The sequence below is a fragment of the Ammospiza caudacuta genome, chromosome 1, assembly GCF_027887145.1.
Source record: "Ammospiza caudacuta isolate bAmmCau1 chromosome 1, bAmmCau1.pri, whole genome shotgun sequence".
Lineage (NCBI taxonomy): Eukaryota > Metazoa > Chordata > Aves > Passeriformes > Passerellidae > Ammospiza > Ammospiza caudacuta.
Genome location: NC_080593.1, coordinates 5048224 through 5067263, shown reverse-complemented (window position 1 = coordinate 5067263; position 19040 = coordinate 5048224). Strand labels below are relative to the sequence as shown.

The window sequence follows — 19040 nt, the reverse complement described above, 5'->3', positions numbered from 1 at the left end:
TTCTTGAGTTTTTAGCACTTCAGGTTGTGCTCCCTGCCACTCCTTTTGGAAAAACATATCTGTACTTTTATATATATAATGTGGGAGGCAAAAGGGATTACATTTTCATGTACTTATGTATGAATTTGATTATTTTATCAGTAATATTTTTAATATTGATATACAGATATATGTTTATATATTAAATATGTATACACACATTGCCTACAGGAAAATATTGGCTTTTTCCTAAGAGTTTGGTGTAGGCATTGGAGCTCATTTCTGAGCTCTGAAATGTGAGGCTGGATTTTAAACCTTTTCCCCCAGTTTTTCCCCTGATTTCTTTAATATACCCTGGGAGCAGAGCATGCACAAGAATTCTTTTTCTCACATATCTGAGTTTTTTTGTAGCTTCATTGCTCACAGAACCCAGCAGGAGGAGCAGAACAGGAGGAGATGGTATTATATCTGAGCAGGAGGATCCAGGACATACACCTCCCTGGGGAGAGATCCTCAGTGTTTGGGTCCAGTCCTGTCTGATTTCATATGGTTTTTGTCATTTTTCACATATTTGTGGACTTTGAGTTAAATCTGCAGGCTGGCCTGGCTTAGGGGTGGTTCTGTCCCTGGAGACAGAAATTTTTAGACAAGATTTGTAGCTGTATTCATATTTTTTGCAGTAATTTCTGCATGTGCCTAACATTTGCCTTGACTGTGGCACGAGCATGGGTGAGCAATGGGCTCTCACACCCTCCCACCAGTGTGCCCTGCCCTAGGTCCTGACAGGGTTCTTGCTTCTTGTGCTTGGTATTTTGCCTTTAACACTTCACAGCTGCTTCAAGAGGCCACAACCACAGATGCTGAAGTGTTGGAAAAGAGGAGATTGGTTTCAAAGCCAATGGTTCCTCAGAGTTCTCCTGTTACTGCAGAAATCAGAAATCCCACGAGGGCTCTCAGTGTCTTCTCCGAGCACTGCTGAGTTTCTCTCTGTTCTCATGGATTCCTTGCCCTCTCCCCTGGTTTCTCACTGCTCCTGGTTTGGAAGGTCAGCTGTGGCTCTTGAGCACCTTCAATGAAGAGGGAGAAAGGACAAGGACACCCTTCTCTAGCCCAGGTTCCTCCAAGCCCCATCCAACCTGGCCTTGCACATGTCCAGGGATGGGGCAGCCACAGCTTCTCTGGACAACTGTGCCAAGGCCTCACCACCCTCACAGGGGGAAATTTATTTTTAATATCTAATCTAAACCTGCCCTTTTTCATTTTAATGGCATTTTCTTTTGTGCGTGTCCTGATTGAGAGTCCTTCTGCAGCTTTCTTGCAGGGGACAATGAGATCTCCTTCTCTGTCTCACCTGTGATGAAGGAACCTGTGTTTTCAAGACAGACTGGGCTGGGAGAGACTGTGGTGTGGTCTTGGAATGCCTCTCTTAACAGGAGAAGCTTGGCATTGTGTCTTTTGATCCACTTGTGTTGAAAGTTTGTATTTGCAGTGCTGTATTTTCACTCTGCACATCCGAGGGCAGGGTTGCTTTCCACGCTTCAGTTGTCTCTTCTTTTCTTGCAGATGAAGAAGAAGCTCTGAACTCTATTATGAAGGATTTGGCAGCGTTGGGCAAGTGTGGGGGGCTGCTGGACAACAACAGGAATAAAAACAGTGTCCACTCCAACAAACAGGTATGGCTTTGCTCCTTCAGGCCACCCCAAACTCCAGCAGACCGCAGAGGAGGGCATGATGCTTGCCATGCTGGCTCAGCAGAGTTTAAATGTTAGAACTGAAGTTAACAAGTGCTCAGCACATCAGAAATTATCATTTTACCAAAATTAGCATTTTACCAATCTACAAAGTTTATGGCCTCTGTTAGAAGAGCTGAAAGGAAATTATAGGCATCCCTATATCGCAGAGGAGCAGAGAAGGGTTATGCCCCAAATTATTCACAAATTTAACAACAAGACCTGAAACTGGGTTTAAATGTCAAGTCTCACCTCAAGGCACTTGCAGCTGTTGTTTAGCTCTGAAAGTAGAAGAACTTGTTTCAGGCTGTGCAGCTTTAGGGCTTGGATAAGTCAATTGTTTTCTATTGACAGCGTTAATGAAATACGAGATTTATTACGTGCACATTTTGCTTCAGATATTTGAAAGACAGACTGCCAATTCTGAGCTGTAGACACCCAGGCTCTTTGGGGAGGAATAATGTCATTCTTATATAAAGTATTTAATTATGAATTACTGCTGTTTATCTTTATGCTCCTAAACATTTTGGCCATGTTGCGCATTCAGAGTTGTTTTGGTGAGCAGAAAACATTGTCCCTTGAGCAAGGTCAGAAGTTATTTGCTGACATTGATACAATAGCTGAAGTGGATTTAATAGCATGTTTGTCTATGGAGCAAATAATATGAGAACATGAAAGTTGTGAAGAAAGAATTGAGTTATCAAAATAGCAATGAAAAAAGGGAGAAGAAGACTGGGACAACTGGGGAGCTGCTGGAGAAGCATGGCCAGAAATCCACATGGAATTCCACCTCTAGTGCTATGGTTTAGAATGAGATTGCAATCAACACTACAACTGCTGGGTGCCTAGCAAGGGAGAAAACAAATTGTCATTTGCTGTCGTCATGCATGTTTTAATGTCACTTGTGCTACAAACAAAGCAGTCTGGGTGCAGGGAGGAAAAATCCCTTCCAGAATCCCTGTGGGCTCCCCAGCCACATGCAGATGAAAACACGTGCGCACGTCTGGTTTCAAAGCGTGGCCTGGCAGGAGCAGCTGGCCAAGTTGAATCACTGGGTTTGTGTTCAGCTCACGCTGAAAAAGTCCAAGATGTTTACAGAAGTGACCAAAGAAACTCAGGGCTGGCTCCCTGCAGCTGCAGGAGAAGCAGAAAGCCCAGAGCAGCTTTGGATGGCTGCAAGGGCAGCATCTTGTGCACAGTGATGGGTGGGGACAGTGAGGAGCCAGCTCCAGTTGCTTTCAGGGTAGCAAAGCTTTTCAGGCTCCTCTTAAAACATTTGTTTTGCACCATGGGAGAAAATACCTGCTGTTGTTTTTGAGACCTGGTCTGTTAATGCAGCACATACACAGTTAACCAGATAATTAATCAAAAATAAGGAAAATGGTAGTTTTCATTGATTGAATTCTTATCTGCATGAAGGTGGCATTGTGCAATCAAATCCACACCCACTGCCCATCCACTCTGCATCTTCATTAATGAGTCACCCATGGAGGTATGCCGTGTTCTGATATCAGCTGCCAGTTTTATTTAATTTTATTACAGGAATGTTATTATATTTTACTATATAAGAATCAAACTTTCCTTCTCATTAGAGCACTGATGCTTGGAAAAACACTTCCTCCTTTATGATTTTTCTTTTTATCCACGAGTGGAGCTGCATGCTCAGGGTTGCCCAGAACTCCCTGATGGAGGAGATGAGGATGGTGAGGATCCTGCTCTCCCCACACATCCGGAGCTGAGGGGTCAGACCAGCAGGTCCCAGGAGGTGCAGGGCGTTGGAGGATGTTCAGTTGTTGCCTCACTGAATTGGACTGGCTGGAACACGTCTGGCTCACGGCACTGCGGGAGGTGGGGAGCGGCCAGAGGAGGTGGAATTAGTGGGAACTTGGTTCATGTTTCTAGCTCAGTTTAATCAGCTTGTTTGGGTCACTTTTAGGGTTTTATTTTCATTGTTTTTTTAGGGCAGAAATAGATGTGGGGAAGAGATTGCTTTGGAGGTGCTGTTGTCATGCTTGCTGTTCCTTTGGTACTTGGTTTTCCCTTTTTATTGCTTGCCTAATCCTGTGATTTTAATTGTTTACCTAATCCTGTGATTAGGTTGGGCAGCTGGGCTGAAGGATGCCCTGCATAGTTCCCTTCTTGCGAGGTAAATGAGGTACAGGGCCATTTTGGTGATAAAATGTCCTCTTGGTCATCTAATTGATGGTGCCTCTCATGAGGCCCTGCAGCAACGTGCTCACATTGAACTACTTGGTTTGGGAGTTCAGTTAGTAGATTAATAAAATAATATTTCTTTTTCTGTGGAAAAATGTTTTTTCTGAGGCATGGGAATCCTTTGGTCAGTGTTCCAAATTTCCACTGGAAGACAGAGTTCACAATAAGAATGTCTTGGCTAGCTAGGCAGTTCTCTGTGGCTTGCAGCAGTTTTTGGTACACAGAGAAGCACAACTGAAGTGCTATCTCATTCCTGTCTCCTGGAGGGCTTCCTCAGTGCTCTCTTGACACAAGTTGAAGATTGAATCCTGCCAGATTGTATTCCTCGTAGGCCTGGGCCACACAAGAAAACAGCCTGTGGTTGTGTGTGCTCCAAAATGTTTCTTTCCCAAAATATCAATAGTTTTGCTTCAGTTCATCTTAAGAAATGAACATCCTTTGGCAAATTTCATAAAAATCTTTCTTTTCTTAGTTTTCTTCCCTCACAAATGAGTTTAGGGTAAAGGCTGAGTTTCTGAATGTGCAGTGCCTCGTGGCAGAGCTGGCTGGAAATCAGAACAGAACAGGGTAGCTTATTTTCCTCCCTTGAATTCCCAGGTAGCTGGCAGCAGATGTGATGCCTGAGCTGGAATTCCCTGAATCCTGGTCAGGTGTGGCAGCCACTGCCTTGTGTCCTGCCTCTCTGCCTTGTGGGAATTATAGGGACAGCCATGTAAACCCTTTTCTTTCCCTGTGTGAGGTAAAGCAGAGCTGTTCTTTGGGAGCAGAGGGATCCTTCTGACATTATTCCTGGTGCAGCTTCTGCACTGGTATTCCTCTGTTCCTCCTTTAATAACAGAGTGATTCTGTTATAGGATAACTCTGTTATTCCTTGTGCATCCTCTGGCATGGCTGGAAGGAGCCCTTCCAGGCTGTCTCTCAGACTGAACAAGGGAGTTTGCTCATAGAAATGTGTCTGAAGAGGGGAAGAAGGAAACAGGAGAATGAAGATCAGCGTTGTGTTCATTAAGGAAAAAGACGAGTGGAATAAGAAGGGAAACCCCGAATAATTAGGAAATCCTGAACAAAAGGATGGAGGGAGAAAAGAGCAATTAAATTAGCATTTATTTTGGATCTATTTATGTGCACATCCATTCATTTCTATAAATAGCACTTGGCAACTGGCAGTATGAAGCTGCTTGTCAGTGGGCCTCTGTCACAGCCAGTGACAGCCAGCAGTTCCTCTGCCACCTTAATCACCATGGAAAGTTCTCCTACGGCAATTAAATGTTTGTAGGAAATGTTTCCCCGTGTACATCAAATGTCACACTGTCCTAAAAGTCATTCTTTTAGTAAATTACCTCTGGACTGTTCTCCTTGGCAAGCTGGATGCAAGACAAGGCTTGCTGGTAACTCCAGTAAAATGCAGCTCATTCTGTAGGGCTCTCTGTGGGTTTTTGAGCAGCCTACAAAGATGTTGGGCTTTATCACCTGGAGGATTTGGTGTGGACGGGGGAAGATGGGAGTCTCTATGAGGGGATCTGCAGGGATTTCCCCACCTAGGGAGCAGAAACAAGGGGGCAAATCACTGACTGGGAAAGCCTTGGCTGGAGATGGCAGAGGCAGTGGAGTCCCAAGGATTTAAGAGGCTTTCCCATGTCTGCACATGGAGCTGACTTGGGTGTGAAGAGGGTGATACCAGTCAGAAATCCAGCTGGAAAAAGGCTATTCCCTGCCAGGTGGGTGGCTTTAGATAAACACTTTGAAGCCTGTGATTTCTGCTGCTGTCTGAAACAGAAATGTCTGCAACAGGCAGCAGTGAACCTTCTAGACATCATCACTGTCCTCTGAGCTGCTCAGGTGCTTTCAGAGGAAAAAAAGTTGCAAGGATCCGGAGGGACTGGGATATATTGTGCCTTCTCCCCCTGCAATGATGAAGGGGCAGTGCCAGACAAACTGCTTTCTGTCTGATTGCTGAATAACCCAGTGGGGGGGGGTTCTGTGCAGATAATTCCCAGTGCCGTGCGTTACTCATCTCCTGTGGTCGGGGCTGCGCTCCAGCTGTCTGGTGTGTAAGAACTGAGGGCTGGGCTGATGCAAACGAGCTGCACCTTGGGGAAGTGTAGGAGTCCCCCCAGCCTGGCCCTGTGGTGCTGATTCCTCTCAGCCAGAGCCAGGAGTCGAGGAGGAATCCCACTGCTTTGTGGCTTTGTGCAAAGGGAGTGACTCGAGTGCGGTTCTGCAGGGTTTTCTCATTGTTTCCTAATCCAGCGAGTAGAAAATGACAGAAGTGAAAACAAACCCTCTGATTAGGCTGTGGCATGCAAAAGTGGGTATATTTCATTGTCCCTGTGTGGGCAATGAAATACACCCACAAAAGTGAGTGTTTTTCATTGCCCCTGTGTTACTCAGGCGGGAAACTGAGGCAAAGTGCCCGAAATCTTCTGGGTGGGTATGAGCAAGGCTGGAATGAGCAGCACCAAAGGGAATAGGAGGCCCCTTGCGATGATTTTTCCTGCCTTCCTGACCACAGAAGGGTTAATGCTGAAGTCAGAGGCTTTGTCCCAGTTGGTTTGGGAGGCAGCTGTGGGTTTGGGGGGAAGAAGTGCTCTAAAGGCCCCATCCTAGTGATGTCTCAGCATGGGCAAAGCTGTGCTCTGGTTAGGTTTGACAGGAGCAGGTCTAAAACAAGCCACAGAAGTGGGGTCTGGACAGAGCACTGTTTCTGATGGCAGCAGAGTTTAGGAGGAGGAGAGGACGTGACAGGGGGAATCTTTGAGTTTGAGCTAGTTTGGGATTTTCCAGAGTGGCAGTTTTAGTTTTTTCAGTGACACAGACAGGCATGGAGGTGCAGGGCCTGCCTCTGCCATTAGACAGCCTTCTCCACAGGCTCAGCTTAGATCTGTACCCAATTTGAGCAACCCCCTGGCTGTTCCGCAGAGAGAGTGCTCAGCATCTTCTGCTCCTCCAGGGCCGCTTCCATTTTAGGACTAGCTGCTTGTTTTCCTGCTCTCCGTGTGTGCTTTTATTGCAAACAGCAGTCAGCTCTTCAGGGATCTCTGTATAAGATCATGATTCACCTCGTTTGGAAACACTTTTTCCATTTTTTTCCAACGTTTTCCTTAATCTAAACCAGCACACAGGGCTGTTGCTCCAGCTCTGAGGGCCAAGCTTGGCCCGGCCTGCTGGGGTACGTGGACCTCAGCCAAAAGGCAAAAGCAGTTGCCCCCTTTCTCCCCTCTGAATTCCTTCTCTGAAGCTTGGCAGTTGTGGTCTTTTCTCTGTAAAATCCAAAATTTTGAGGAAAGAGCCAAAAATACCTCAAGGAAAGACTGGAAGGATGGTGATGGCTCTGTGGCCATCGCAGCGGCTTTGCTTTTTCCTTTTGGAGGAATATGGCAAGAAGGAGTAAAGTCCCATTTGTTTGCAGGGCTGGAGGAAATGCCAGCACAAGTATTTTGGAGGAGAAATTATTGTAGAAACGAAGGGAATGGCTGTGGTATTTCCTGTCAGAGCTGTCGCTGGTTTTGTTTGTGTCGCAGCGGGGTCTGCAGGCGCCAGCGGGGCCGTGGGCTCCTCTGTGAAACACACACAGAGAGGTAAAACTGCTCAGTGCTCACAGCCCAGGGGCAAACACCTTCATTCTGTGCTTCCCTCTACCCCTGTGCTGCCCCAGAGAGTGAACCACGGAATGGTTTGAGCTGGGAAGGGTTTTAAAGGCCAGGCTGTCTGCTGTGGACTAGATCACATTGCTCAATCCAGCCTGGCCTTGAACACGTCCAGGGATGGAGCACCCACAGCTTTTCTGGCAACCTGTGCCAGTGTATCAGCAACCCAGTGGTAGAAAATTTCTTCCTTTTATCCAGCCTCAATCTAGCCTCTTGATGTTGAAAACTGTTGCCTTCATCCAGTCGCTACAGGACCTGGTAAAAAGTATCTCTCCATTTTATAAAGCCTCTTTTATATATTGAAATGTTGCAAGAAGGTCTCCATGGAGCCTTCTCCTCCCCAGGCTGGGCTTTCTCTTCACACCCTTAACCAAAACCCTTCCTTTGTGCCTCAGTTTCCCTTGTTTGCTCCATTACCTGCCTGAGCTCTCACAGTGCTGGTGAAAATATTGTTTAAATGCTCTGCCAGAGCTCAGGTAAAGTACTGTTTAAATGTTCTGCCAGGGTTTAAGGCTGGTGCCTGTGGCTGTTCTTACCCCTCTCCTGCACTGTATTTAACACAAGCCTTTGGCTGTCTCAGCTTGTTCTCCTACACCCACTGAGGACCTCTTGATTGAAGGAGAGCAGGGCTGCCCTTGACCTCATGTGACACCTGATGGCAGGGACAGTGAATAATTCAACCTGGATTGTGCAAGGGGAGTCACATTCTTCACAAAATTGCAAAAGTGAGTAGGACCCAGCAGCTTCCACCACACACACCTCTTTCTGCTCAACGTTTGCACGCTGTGTTGAGTTCCTGATGTGGAAGGTGCTGGTCCTGCATTTCCCCTGATTGTTAATTTGAGGTGTTGGGTGCAGACTCACACAGGTTTTGCTCCAGCACTTGGCAGTGCTCCCTGTGTAATCTTAAACCAGTTGCTGCAAACCACACTTCCATGGGTGTAAAAAATCACAGCCTGCTCCAGCATTTAGGAAGTGCTTTGCATCCCCTGAGATTTCCTAGTACTTTGGGCACTGCCCACTCTTTTTTTTTTCTTTAAAAAAGGAAAAAAGTATTTGTTGCTGATAGCAGTGATGAATTCAGCTTGAGCTGTAGGTCAAAAACATGAGCAAGCCAAGGGAAGCCTGAAAAATTAAACTGTAATCAACTTCTCAGACTGATAAATATGAATTTATCCCTCTTCCAAATGCTTGTGAACTAAAGGTCTTGGTTTCTTGGAGGGAGGCAAGAGGTTATTGTGTTTCATATTAAAGAAAAATGTTATCTAATTAAGAAATGAAGTGGGTTTTCATTTCCCTGTTGCAGGCAGTGTGTTTGTAGCTCTGCTCAGAGGCAGAGCAGAGCAGTGTGGGGCAGCTGGCGTCCTTCTGCTGGCGCCGGGCCACGGCACATCAGCCTTGTTGTTGATGTAGAAGAAAAGGATGCAGCAGGGTCGTGGCTCATTTTTTTTCATTTTCTTCTCTCTCTGGAGCTTTAGACAAGTGTTCTGACATTTTCCAGCCACAAGCTGTTTTTCAAAACTTGTTTGTCTGTGAAATCTGTGCTGCTCAGCACAACCAAGGCAGTGTGTGCTGCATCCCAGCTCCGTGCAGTGTTTGGGGCTGTGCTGAAAGTGAAACCTGTGTTTTGAAAGGTTTCCTGCAGTGAGGCCAGAGCTGTGTGAGCTCTTCCCCTTCCACGTCCTGCTCTTTGTAAGGAGAAACCTCGAAAGTTCCTTGCCCTGATTTTTTTCTTTTTTTTTAATCTCTCTTTCTTTAGAGAAAGGTTTTGTGGTGTTATAGTCAGTGAACCCACACTGGCCAATTTATTGCCAGCATTCAGGAGGAATAAACCAGCCAGGCCTGCTCAGAGAGGCACGTGGAAATAAAAATTGGCATGAAAGAGCCTGTATCTTTTCTTTTCCAGCCCAAATAATCCAAGGTCCCAATCTCACCTGTATTTGCCTGTCTCTCCAGAATGATTTGAACCTTCAGCACTAGGTTGGTTATGATCATCTCTTCTCCTTTGCAATTTCGGACTGGTTTAGAATTAATCTGGTGTTTTTACAAGTTGGGCCTGGTTCTGGCAATGAACCTGGAGACTCTCCAGACTTTGTGGGTCTGGAGCACTGGCTCTAGCCAGAGATGTGATGTAAGTGCCTGTTTAGCACAAGCCTGTATCACTGCTGGAGTGCCGCATTGGTGACTGTCCCAGCACTGGCTCTTCCCAGCCCTTCCGGAAGCACAGAAAATGCCACGAGCAGAGATAACAGGGATGCATTTTGGGTGATCCAGCCTGTTTACCCTGAATCTGTTTAAGCTTTTCAACAGAACTGCCTCCAGCCTGGACTTCCTGAATTTCAGTGGGTGTTTGCAGAACTCGAGGAGCTGTCGGTTGAATAACAAACGCGAGGGCGCCGCTCCAGCTCCTTTTCCTCATTGGGAACAAAGCTGTTCCACTGCAGCTCTGCTTTCCCTCTGAGAGGATGGAAAGTGTGCCTTCACACACTGGCAGCCCAGGCCCAGAGATAAGTGCTGTGCTCAGGAAGGGCTGTCACCCACCCAGCTGGGAGTTATCCCTGCGAGATGGGACCGAGCCCTCCCTGGGGTTACACCTCGGAGGGAGGTGGCCAGCACTTCTCTCTGCATGGGAAGAGAGCTGTTTGAGGAGGCTAGTGGGCACTGTGGGGAGGAAAATGCTGGTTAAGTGGGCTGACTAGACCTGGTCTGGGGAGTAAAGAGGGGTTTGATCTGTGTTGGAGACCGTCAGAAAGTCCTGGAATGATCTAAGGGATGCTAGAGGGATGCTTGGCTCAGACTTGGCCTGAGAAGCTGAAGGAATGAAAAAGCTCCTTGTGGTCTTGATTGCTGCTAAATATGCACAAATAGAGGATGGGAGAAGTGGTTTTTACTGGTTCCTGCACAGCTGTGTGCTCAGTGTGCCTGTGATTCCACTGGCTCTTCCTTGGGCAAATTTTGTGGTTTCTCTTGAGGTGAGCAGTGGGTCAGTTTGGGGGGGGGGCATTTGCTGCATTTTGTATTGAGCCTGACACACTTTGCATTTTATAGGTCCTCACAAAATAGCAACCAGCCCTTCAACCAAAGCAATGGGTCAGTTCAGGGGGGGCATTGGCTGTGCATTGTGTGTTGGGCCTGACACACTTTGCGTTTTGTCGGTCCCAACAAAATAGCAACCAGCCCTTCAACCATCCCAGCACTGTTGGCTTTAAAATTTTAGATTGTCTTCACTTCCATTAGAGAATGCTTGCTTTTACTTCTTAATTCTTCACCCCAAGTATTCCTGTATTCTAGTAAACATCCTCTGAGCTTTGGATTTTGGGTTTCCAGCAGAAAAGTACTGGGCTGAAACCATGGGGAGCATTGAAGGTGGACAGGCATCAGACACTTGCCATATTGGCCTCTGATAATAGTGCCTTGCTCCCAAGAGTTCAGATCAATTTTCAGCTTTATTAATTAGTTTTATTAAAACTAACAGTTGTAGAGGTGAGTGTCTTCTTGCTTACAGAAGAACTTATTTTTTGGCAAGCACATTCCTCAGCAATGTGGAGTGTCCCCAAAGGCTGTGAATCCACCAGGCAGCTTGGCCTAAGTAAACCAGATAAACTCTTACAGAGTTAGGAGAGTCTCCCTGAGAATTCCTATCAGCTTTAGGTCTATGGGTCAGTCCAGGATGCACTTTGGGACCATTCTCACCATTCTCTGCTTTTTCTTTCAGCAACGAAATGTCAGGATCAAGTTTGAATATGAAGGAGAGAAAAGGTAGGTACCTACTCCAGTCCCCTGTGAACACAGGGAAAAATTACCTTTTCCACCCAACACTGTCCTGCTGACTTCAGCCAGCTGCAGCTGAGCTCACAGCAGGATTCATTCCCCTAAAATCAGCTGCACTTTTATAAGCAAGAGCCCTGCCTCATCATCCCATTTGCCTCAAGAAGCTTCTGGGATTTGCAGGCAGACAGAATGGTTCCAAGCTGGAAATCATTAAATGCCTCTTTTACCAGGGACATTGGGTGCACACACTTGGATCCTTTTCTCTTGTTAATTCTTGAGTCCTGCTGAACCACAGAGGAGCTGGAACTCTACAGAAATGTGTCCTTTGATTAGCAGTCCATGACACTTACTTAAGATAACCAGATTTTGGGCATGGGTCCCATAAAAATAGGGCTGGGAGTTAAAGCTTGTCCGCCCTTCCCTGCTTGACATTTTCATGGAATCACCTCTGCTTGGTGACTGGGACAGGGCAGGACACAGGCTGATGGTCCAAGGTGCGTGTTGAAGCCAAAGAAAATTGAAGTAGTGTTATTTTAGGGTTAGACTGTACCTGTTGTGAGTACCTATAGAGGTGTGTGTGTGATGGTACAGGAGAGACACAGGATGAGTCCCCACTTCCTATTCAGAGCTTCTTGCTGAAAACAGATGATAAATCACTGACCATTGCCTGATTTGGATTTTCTCCAGTGGAACTCTTCTGGACTTCTTTTTTTCCCACCTGTACTCACATTGGAGGGAGGAGCAGAGGAGCTGCCCAAAGATTTTTGGTAGATATTCTTGCAGAGTTGTCAGGTCCCCTCTTGGGCACAGCAGAGGAGCAGCATTTCTGTGAGAGTAAAGGCAAGGAGCAGTCTTCATGCTTTGTGATGGAACACAAGTCCTTTCTTCTGTTCTGTCAGTCAAACCCCAAATTCCAGTATGCAACTGCTAAACTGAGAATGTTGTATTTGTTTGTGTGTACAGGATTATCCAGTTTCCAAGACCAGTCAGGTTCAAGGAGGTGGTGCAGAAGGTCACGGATGCTTTTGGGCAGACGATGGACTTGTTCTGTGTGAACAATGAGGTACTCTTCTCCTCTCTGCTTTCGGGGTGCCTGCTGTCAGCTTCAGAATTGAGCAGTGGTTTGTTCTGAAGGCTCTGATTTTGTGTTTTACTTGGATGTGAAGAAAAATAACCTTATTTTGTGATTCCCAGCTAGTGAGTGCACAAGAGCTGTTGTCTGAACACAGCTCAGATACATTCTCAGCCTCCAAGGCCGGACTTTCCTTTGTCAAAATGACTCCAAGTGAGGAACATTGTCTTTCCCCCTCACTCCATCAGGGATGTGCAGCCTCCCCACCTGGGGGCAGTTGCAGGAGCGTGAAGTGCAGAGCAGGAGGGACAGTGCTGCTCACAGTGTTCTTTTCTCCAGCCCTGATTTGTCTCACCCAAACCCCCAGCACGACGAGCACGTTCTTGTGGCTGGGTCTGCACTGAAATGTGCATCACTGAGCATTCCTCCAGCAGCCCCTGTGGCCACATGAAAGCAGCCAAGAAACCCTCCCTGTGCAAGCCTTGCATTTTAAGGCTAGGAGGGCTTTCTCCTCCATCATTCATCACATAGGCCTCTGTGTTTTTCCCACTTTTGAGCCCAGCAGTGTATGTGGAAGGAGGGTCCTGCTGAGGGCTGTTAGCAGAAGGGGGAAATCCTTGGCATCTCTTTTGGTGTGCTGTGTTTTGCTGTGAGGCATCTGCAGCCACTGGGCTCCCAGGGTGGGCTTGGCTTTTGGGAAGGAGGAGAGGGCCAAATGGCAAAGAGGTGGGCTTTTAAATCCTTTTGGATCTGCCCTGGCAGCTGGCTTGTTCAAGTATTAATTGCAGATGAGACTTGATTAAAGTATGAATGGAGAGAGAGGTCTTGAAGAGACCTTTCTTCTTTCCCCCCCCCCCCATTTATTATTTTCTCCCTTCTGTTTCAATAGAGATTTGCTCCACAAAGAGAATTCCTATTCTTTTACAATAGGTACCTCATGATACCAAAGTGTCCACTGGGTTTTGCCATTGAATGCAGTCAGGTTTCTAATCTTGGGCATTCTTTGACAGCCTCCTGGGAAAAGCCTGCCATTGAATTCTCCAGGAATGACTCATTCCAGGTTTCTTCCCACTGGAAGAGGATTTCTTTCCAACAACAGCAAACAGAAGCTTCAATAATGCATTTTATCCCATGTTAGAGACCTCCTTTCTGGGCATGTGCACAGCACATTGCAGGGCCATGAGCAGGCCTTTGGGTACTCTTGATTCCTTAGGGCCGTGCTTTGTTTTCCTACACTTAAAAGTTCCACCTCATGAGAACCCACAGCTTTTGGGAAGATGTGTGAGGAGCAGTAACTCAGGGTTGTTGTTCTGGAAACACAATAAACCAGGGAACAGCCCACAAATGAAAGTCTTTTTCCTTTGAGGGCATAGCCAATGTGCACACGTGGTGACGCCCCAGGGTCTGGCTCCTGGGTCAGGGTTTTGGGTGTCATGACTGCAGGTTTCAGATGGAACATGACCACAGACTCATTGCAGTTAAATATTTCACCCTGCCTTTATGCTCCAGGGGAGGTGGGCATTAATTCTTTGCTGCCATCAGACCCCTCTCTTGCAGTGGCACCTTGTAGAGCAGATTCAGACTGAGGTCAGCAGGGCCCTGCAGAATCTCAGTGAGTGGCAATCCCTGTCCTGGTGGAGGAGGTGTCCTGGGGCCAGGCTCAGTGGGATGAGCATGCCAGCTGGGTGGAGCAGGGGCACACATGAATCACATCCTGGTGGGACCATGGAATCAGCAGCCTGGGGCTGCTGCAGATAACAGCAGGGCCTGGCCATGGGTGTCCCCCATGGGGCATGGCTGTGTCAGTTCTAGGCTGGGCTCATCTTTCTGAGGATGAGCAGCAAAGCCTGGCCTGGCCAGCGGCAGCACAGACACAGCTTGTGGTGTGACCTTGGGCAGAAGTTCACTGAACAATGTGCCACCTCTTCTCTTCTGACCTCCAAGGCTGCCCCTCAACATCATTCTGGGAGCTTAGGGGGAGTTAAAGCCTGGGGAAATGGCAGAGGCACCGTTATGGGGGAAGGGAGCAGATAAAAGCACATTTAACAAACATTTGTCGAGCATTGTTGGTGCCAGTTGGTCCTGCATTGGGCAGGAAGATGAACTAATTGACCTCTCAGATTTTTCCCCAACCCTGTTTCCTACAATTCTTTGGTTTTCTGTGGTGTCTTACAGAGTGAGGTCTGACAGTGCTGCTCTAGTTGGTGAAACCTCAGCCTTTGCCCTCACTTTTTCATCCTGCACTAGAGAGACCATCAAGTCCCCCACTAAAACATCAGGCTCCAGGGGAGGATATTATTTAAAAGCAAGAAAAAAATCCAATAAGCTCTGTTTGTGCAACTTTTATGTAGGTAAACTTTGCTGTTAATCACAGCTACTTAATCTTTAGATCAAATAAACCCAGTTTCTGGAAATCCACTGGCAGTTACTTCCATGGTCTGCATGAGTTCTGTTTTGAGTTTCATGCCCAGCAGATACCTGTTCCTGATATCCACATGTGCCACAGTCTGGAAGCCAAATGGAGCAGAATTTTCTTGCCAGATGTGGGTAATAGGTAAAGCCAAGCTAAATACTGGCTCCAGTCCCTTTTACAAGAGGGCAATTTCTCCCTGATGTTTTTGGCTCCTCTGAAGGAGGCATGCAAACATGTTCATGTTGTTATGTTGGAGGGAGATGCAGTGACCTACAGAACATTCTGTTCGGAGCAGCAGCTGGGGGATTGCTCTGAACACTTGTGAGGAGCTCAGGGAAGGGATGGGTGAGCGGTGGGGCTCAAATTCTGCTTGGTGGTGAAGCAAGGGAGAGCAGCTCTCCACCATTCTCAGCTCTGTCTGGGGGTGTGTAGAGGAGGAGCCTGGTCTGCCTGAGGCAGAGCCTTTGTGAACCTCAGGAGGGTTGAGCAGTGCCCCAAGGGAATCTTTCCACCTCTGCTGCTTAAGGGAGCAGGCTGAGCACTGCGCTTAGGAGACATATCAGTACCATCTTTGATATCTGTGGGGAATGCAGGTTGTTCACTCAAATATGAGTGAAGGATGAGAGGAAATCACAGGATCACAGAATGGGTCAGGTTGGAAGGCACCGCAGAGGGTCATCTGGTCCAATCTCCCTTATTAAGCAGGGACAAGAAGAGAGAGAAGCACAGGATTGTGTCTGGATGGCTCTGGAATATCCCCAGGGAGGGAGACCCCACAGCCTCTCTGGGCAATCTGTTCAGGGTTTGGTCACTGCACAGGGAAGAAATTCTGCCTCATGTCCAGGGGGAACTTCTGGGATCATTCCTGCCCATTCCTCCTGTGCCATTGCTGGGCCTGGTGCCTGCTCTGAGCCCTCCCTGCAGACAGGCACAGACAGGGGTGGGGACCCCTCTCAGCATCTCTTCTTGAGCCTGAACAGCTCCAGCTCCTTCAGCCTTCCCTCATAAGAGAGATGCTCCAATCCCTTCATCTCCCTGCAGCCTCAGCTGGCCCTGCTGCAGGAGCTCCTCTGACTCTCTGGAGTCCAGAGCTGGGCACTGCACTCCAGATGTGCCTCACAGGGCTGGGAGAGGGGCAGGATCCTTCCCTGACCTGCTGCAAGGGCTCTTCCCAGTGCACCCCAGGATATCCCTGGGGTTCTTGGCCCCAAGGCCAGGAGCTCACAGTCTGAGCTGTACCCCAGGGATACCCTGGGGTTCTTGGCCCCAAGGCCAGGAGCTCACAGTCTGAGCTGTACCCCAGGGTATCCCTGGGGTTCTTGGCCACAGGAGCTCACAGTCTGAGCTGTACCCCAGATATCTCTGGGGTTTTTGGCCACAAGGCCAGGAGCTCCCAGTCTGAGCTGTATTTGCCTGCAGGCCACCAGCCAAACCCTTGGCAACACCCTGGGATCAAACAGGCTGTCCCATTTGGCTTGTGAGTGTCACCTTGTGTGGCAGCTGCTCTGAGGTTGGTTTGCTGTGGCTGGTGGCAGGAGCTCTGATCACCCAGAGGGCTGAGCCACCTTTCAGGAGTTCTGGGAAGCTGTGGCTCCCAGTGAGAGCCTGCTGGGAGCTGTGGCTGCTCGGTGCCTTTGGTCAGTGCAGTTACAGTGTACTTTGGCACAGGCATGAGAATAACATGTGCTGTGCTGGATCCAGTGCCCCAGGCAGCCTGCAGAGGCTGAGGCCTGTTTGCTGTGAGATTAGGCAGAATATCCTGGAATGAGGGGCAAGAAGTTGTGCTTTTAATCTTAGCCCAGGGCAGCAGAAGGCCACAGAGCTCCTCTGAAGTGCAGCTGTGTTGGGTGTTGGAGGCTTTGCAGACTGTCTGCAGGACATGGTACACCACACAGCAAGGTTGGGAAGGTCACATTCCCCGTGGAGGTATGAGGGCCATACTCTGCCATTTCCCAGGAAAACATCAGCACTTTTTGCTGCCTGACAGACACAGCACTGTGTAGTTCTCTGTTCTTACAAATTCAGAATTTGTAAAATTTAGAAGCTGAATTTGTTCTGCTGGGAGTGAAAGAAGTGGTTCTTGGAAGGAGAGCAATGCACACCTTTCACATCAAAAGAAAAAAGGCTTTTATTTGTGGGATGTTCCCTGGTTTCACCTGATGGCCAGACACTAGGGAGCTGTGTCAGTGTGCAGGAACACAGGCTGCAGCAGTGGGGCAGGGCACAAAGCATCTGCCAGAGTAAATCCTTGGGTACAACTCATTGGTGTCTTGGAGCACCACTGCATGAGCATCAGCTCAGCAAGAACCTGTGGGGTTGTTTTGGGGCTGGGTAGCAGCAGATCCTTTCTGCAGAATTAGAATTGGACCATCAGCCCAATGTGGGGTTGTTTTGGGGCTGGGTAGCAGCAGGTCCTGCTGCAGAATTAGAATTGGACCATCAGCCCAGCAATAATGTGTGGGGTTGTTTTGGGGCTGGCTAGCAGCAGGTCCTGCTGCAGAATCAGAGCAGCTCCAGAGCAGCAGGCAGCAAGCCCAAGGTTTCATCCCAGCCCTCTCCTTTTCCCACACTGGATTGCTGGTGTGATCTTTAGGCTTTCTCCTTGCAGATGTTGTTTGTTGTGAGTTTTTTCTGCATCTGTTCCTTGGTAAATGAGGTATTGGAAGAAAATATTAGAGCTCAGCAAGCTGGAGGGCAGGGGGGCCCCGTTTTCCATCACTTCCTTGGGTTCCTCCCTCATCCCCTGATTCCCAGGCTGCTCCCTGTAGGAATCTGCCTCCTGTTTACCCAAAAGTGTGACATTGCCATCCTGTGGTGTTTGTTTAATCCCTTCCAGCTCCTGATGCCACTGAAATCCCAGGAAGATTTGGACAAAGCCATGGAACAGTTGGAGCTGAGCCCTTCCCTGAAGAGCCTGCGGATCCTTGTGAGCGCTCCAAAGAAAGCGAACGTGAGCCCTTCACCCTCTCTGCTCCTTTGTGTGCAGCCTGAGATGCCTTGTTATTCTGCTGGGGAGTGGAGAGGAGTCTCCTGATGGTGCAGAGCAGAGGGCAGGCTGGTTATGAGAGGGGTCAGCCCTGCTCTGGCTCAGCTGCTCAGAAATGTTCCTGTGATAGCAGCCCAGAGGCTGAGCTCAGCTCCCTCTGGCTCCTGCATCCTGTGAAGGGTTAAACACCAGGCTAACCCTCAAAGCTGAGAGGACTCCTTGTGCTTGCTTTCTTTCCTTTTAGAGATGCTGCCACCATTCCTTTTCACCTCTCCTCTGTGTTCAGGGTGATGCCCTGGCCCTTGCCATGCTGGGTAGCAGCCTGGGGACTGTTCCCTCCTCATGCTGCAGCCGTGCTAAAAGCTGGGAGAGCAAACTGGAGAATCCTTCAGTCTCATGCAGAACTGTCTGGGTTTTTTCCATCTTTATTTACTTATTAGTTTTTTCCTGAGCTCAGTGGTTTTGCAGTTAAGCCTGTTAGCCTGACCTTGCTTGCACAGAGTGTCTTGCCAAAGCACATGTCGTGCTGCCCCAAGCACGGGCTGTAGAGCAAGGGATTTGTAGATGTTGCAACTCTTGTTTCTTCTTTTTATTTCCTAGAAGTACTGGAGAGATTGGGAGTCTTGAAACTCACTTATCCCCATTCTTGTGTGGGTACTCACAGCCCTTGGAGCTTCTCCACTCCTTTTGAGAGGCTTGGGAAGTGCAGGGTGCAGAGGGAAACTAAGGAAACACAGGGGAAACTAAGCCTTGAGTTGGGGTTTCCTAAACCTTGGGTGGAAACAGGGCAATTTGTGGGAGCACAGCAGTACTGCAAGTCAGCTGCTGGGAGCAGAGGAGCCAGGTGAATCCCTGCCTGACCTTGGGAGCAGGTCCTGCAGCATGTGGCCATGCTCCTGTGTGTGAGAGCACACAGTTCTGAGGTCATACATCAAATTACCATAAAATCACAGTTCACTGTAATGTGTGGTCTTAGGATCTTAGTAAAACCTGACCACTACCAGGTTACCAGCTGGATATGCTTTCCTTTGCTCTTCCCTTACCTGTTTTCCCTGACCTTCCCCTCTCTGTTCCTCTGCCCTGGTGCAGAGGAACCTCTGCAGTGCCTCAGCTGCCACTGGAGTCTAGGGAGCACAGAGGAGAGGTGCTGATTTTGGGATTGCAATGTTTTCAGTCCAGTGATCAGTCTCTGTACCTATCTGGAGATAATGGAGTGCAGGAATGGTCT

The 19040-nt window shown here is 48.2% G+C and overlaps 1 protein-coding gene across 2 annotated transcripts in view; it reads left to right on the top strand.

The window, feature by feature from the left end:
- The window catches only part of LOC131558404 (mitogen-activated protein kinase kinase kinase 3-like), an 82705-nt gene that overhangs the window by 36797 nt on the left and 26868 nt on the right, over window positions 1-19040 (top strand). The window contains exons 3-6 of one of the 2 annotated variants that reach the window (XM_058806130.1): window positions 1543-1652; window positions 11286-11329; window positions 12305-12404; window positions 17663-17752. In XM_058806130.1, the coding sequence (XP_058662113.1) occupies window positions 1543-1652; window positions 11286-11329; window positions 12305-12404; window positions 17663-17752 (344 nt within the window). Of the gene's footprint in view, window positions 1-1542; window positions 1653-11285; window positions 11330-12304; window positions 12405-17662; window positions 17777-19040 lie in introns of both variants that reach the window. The other variant, XM_058806120.1, reaches the window with a different exon arrangement.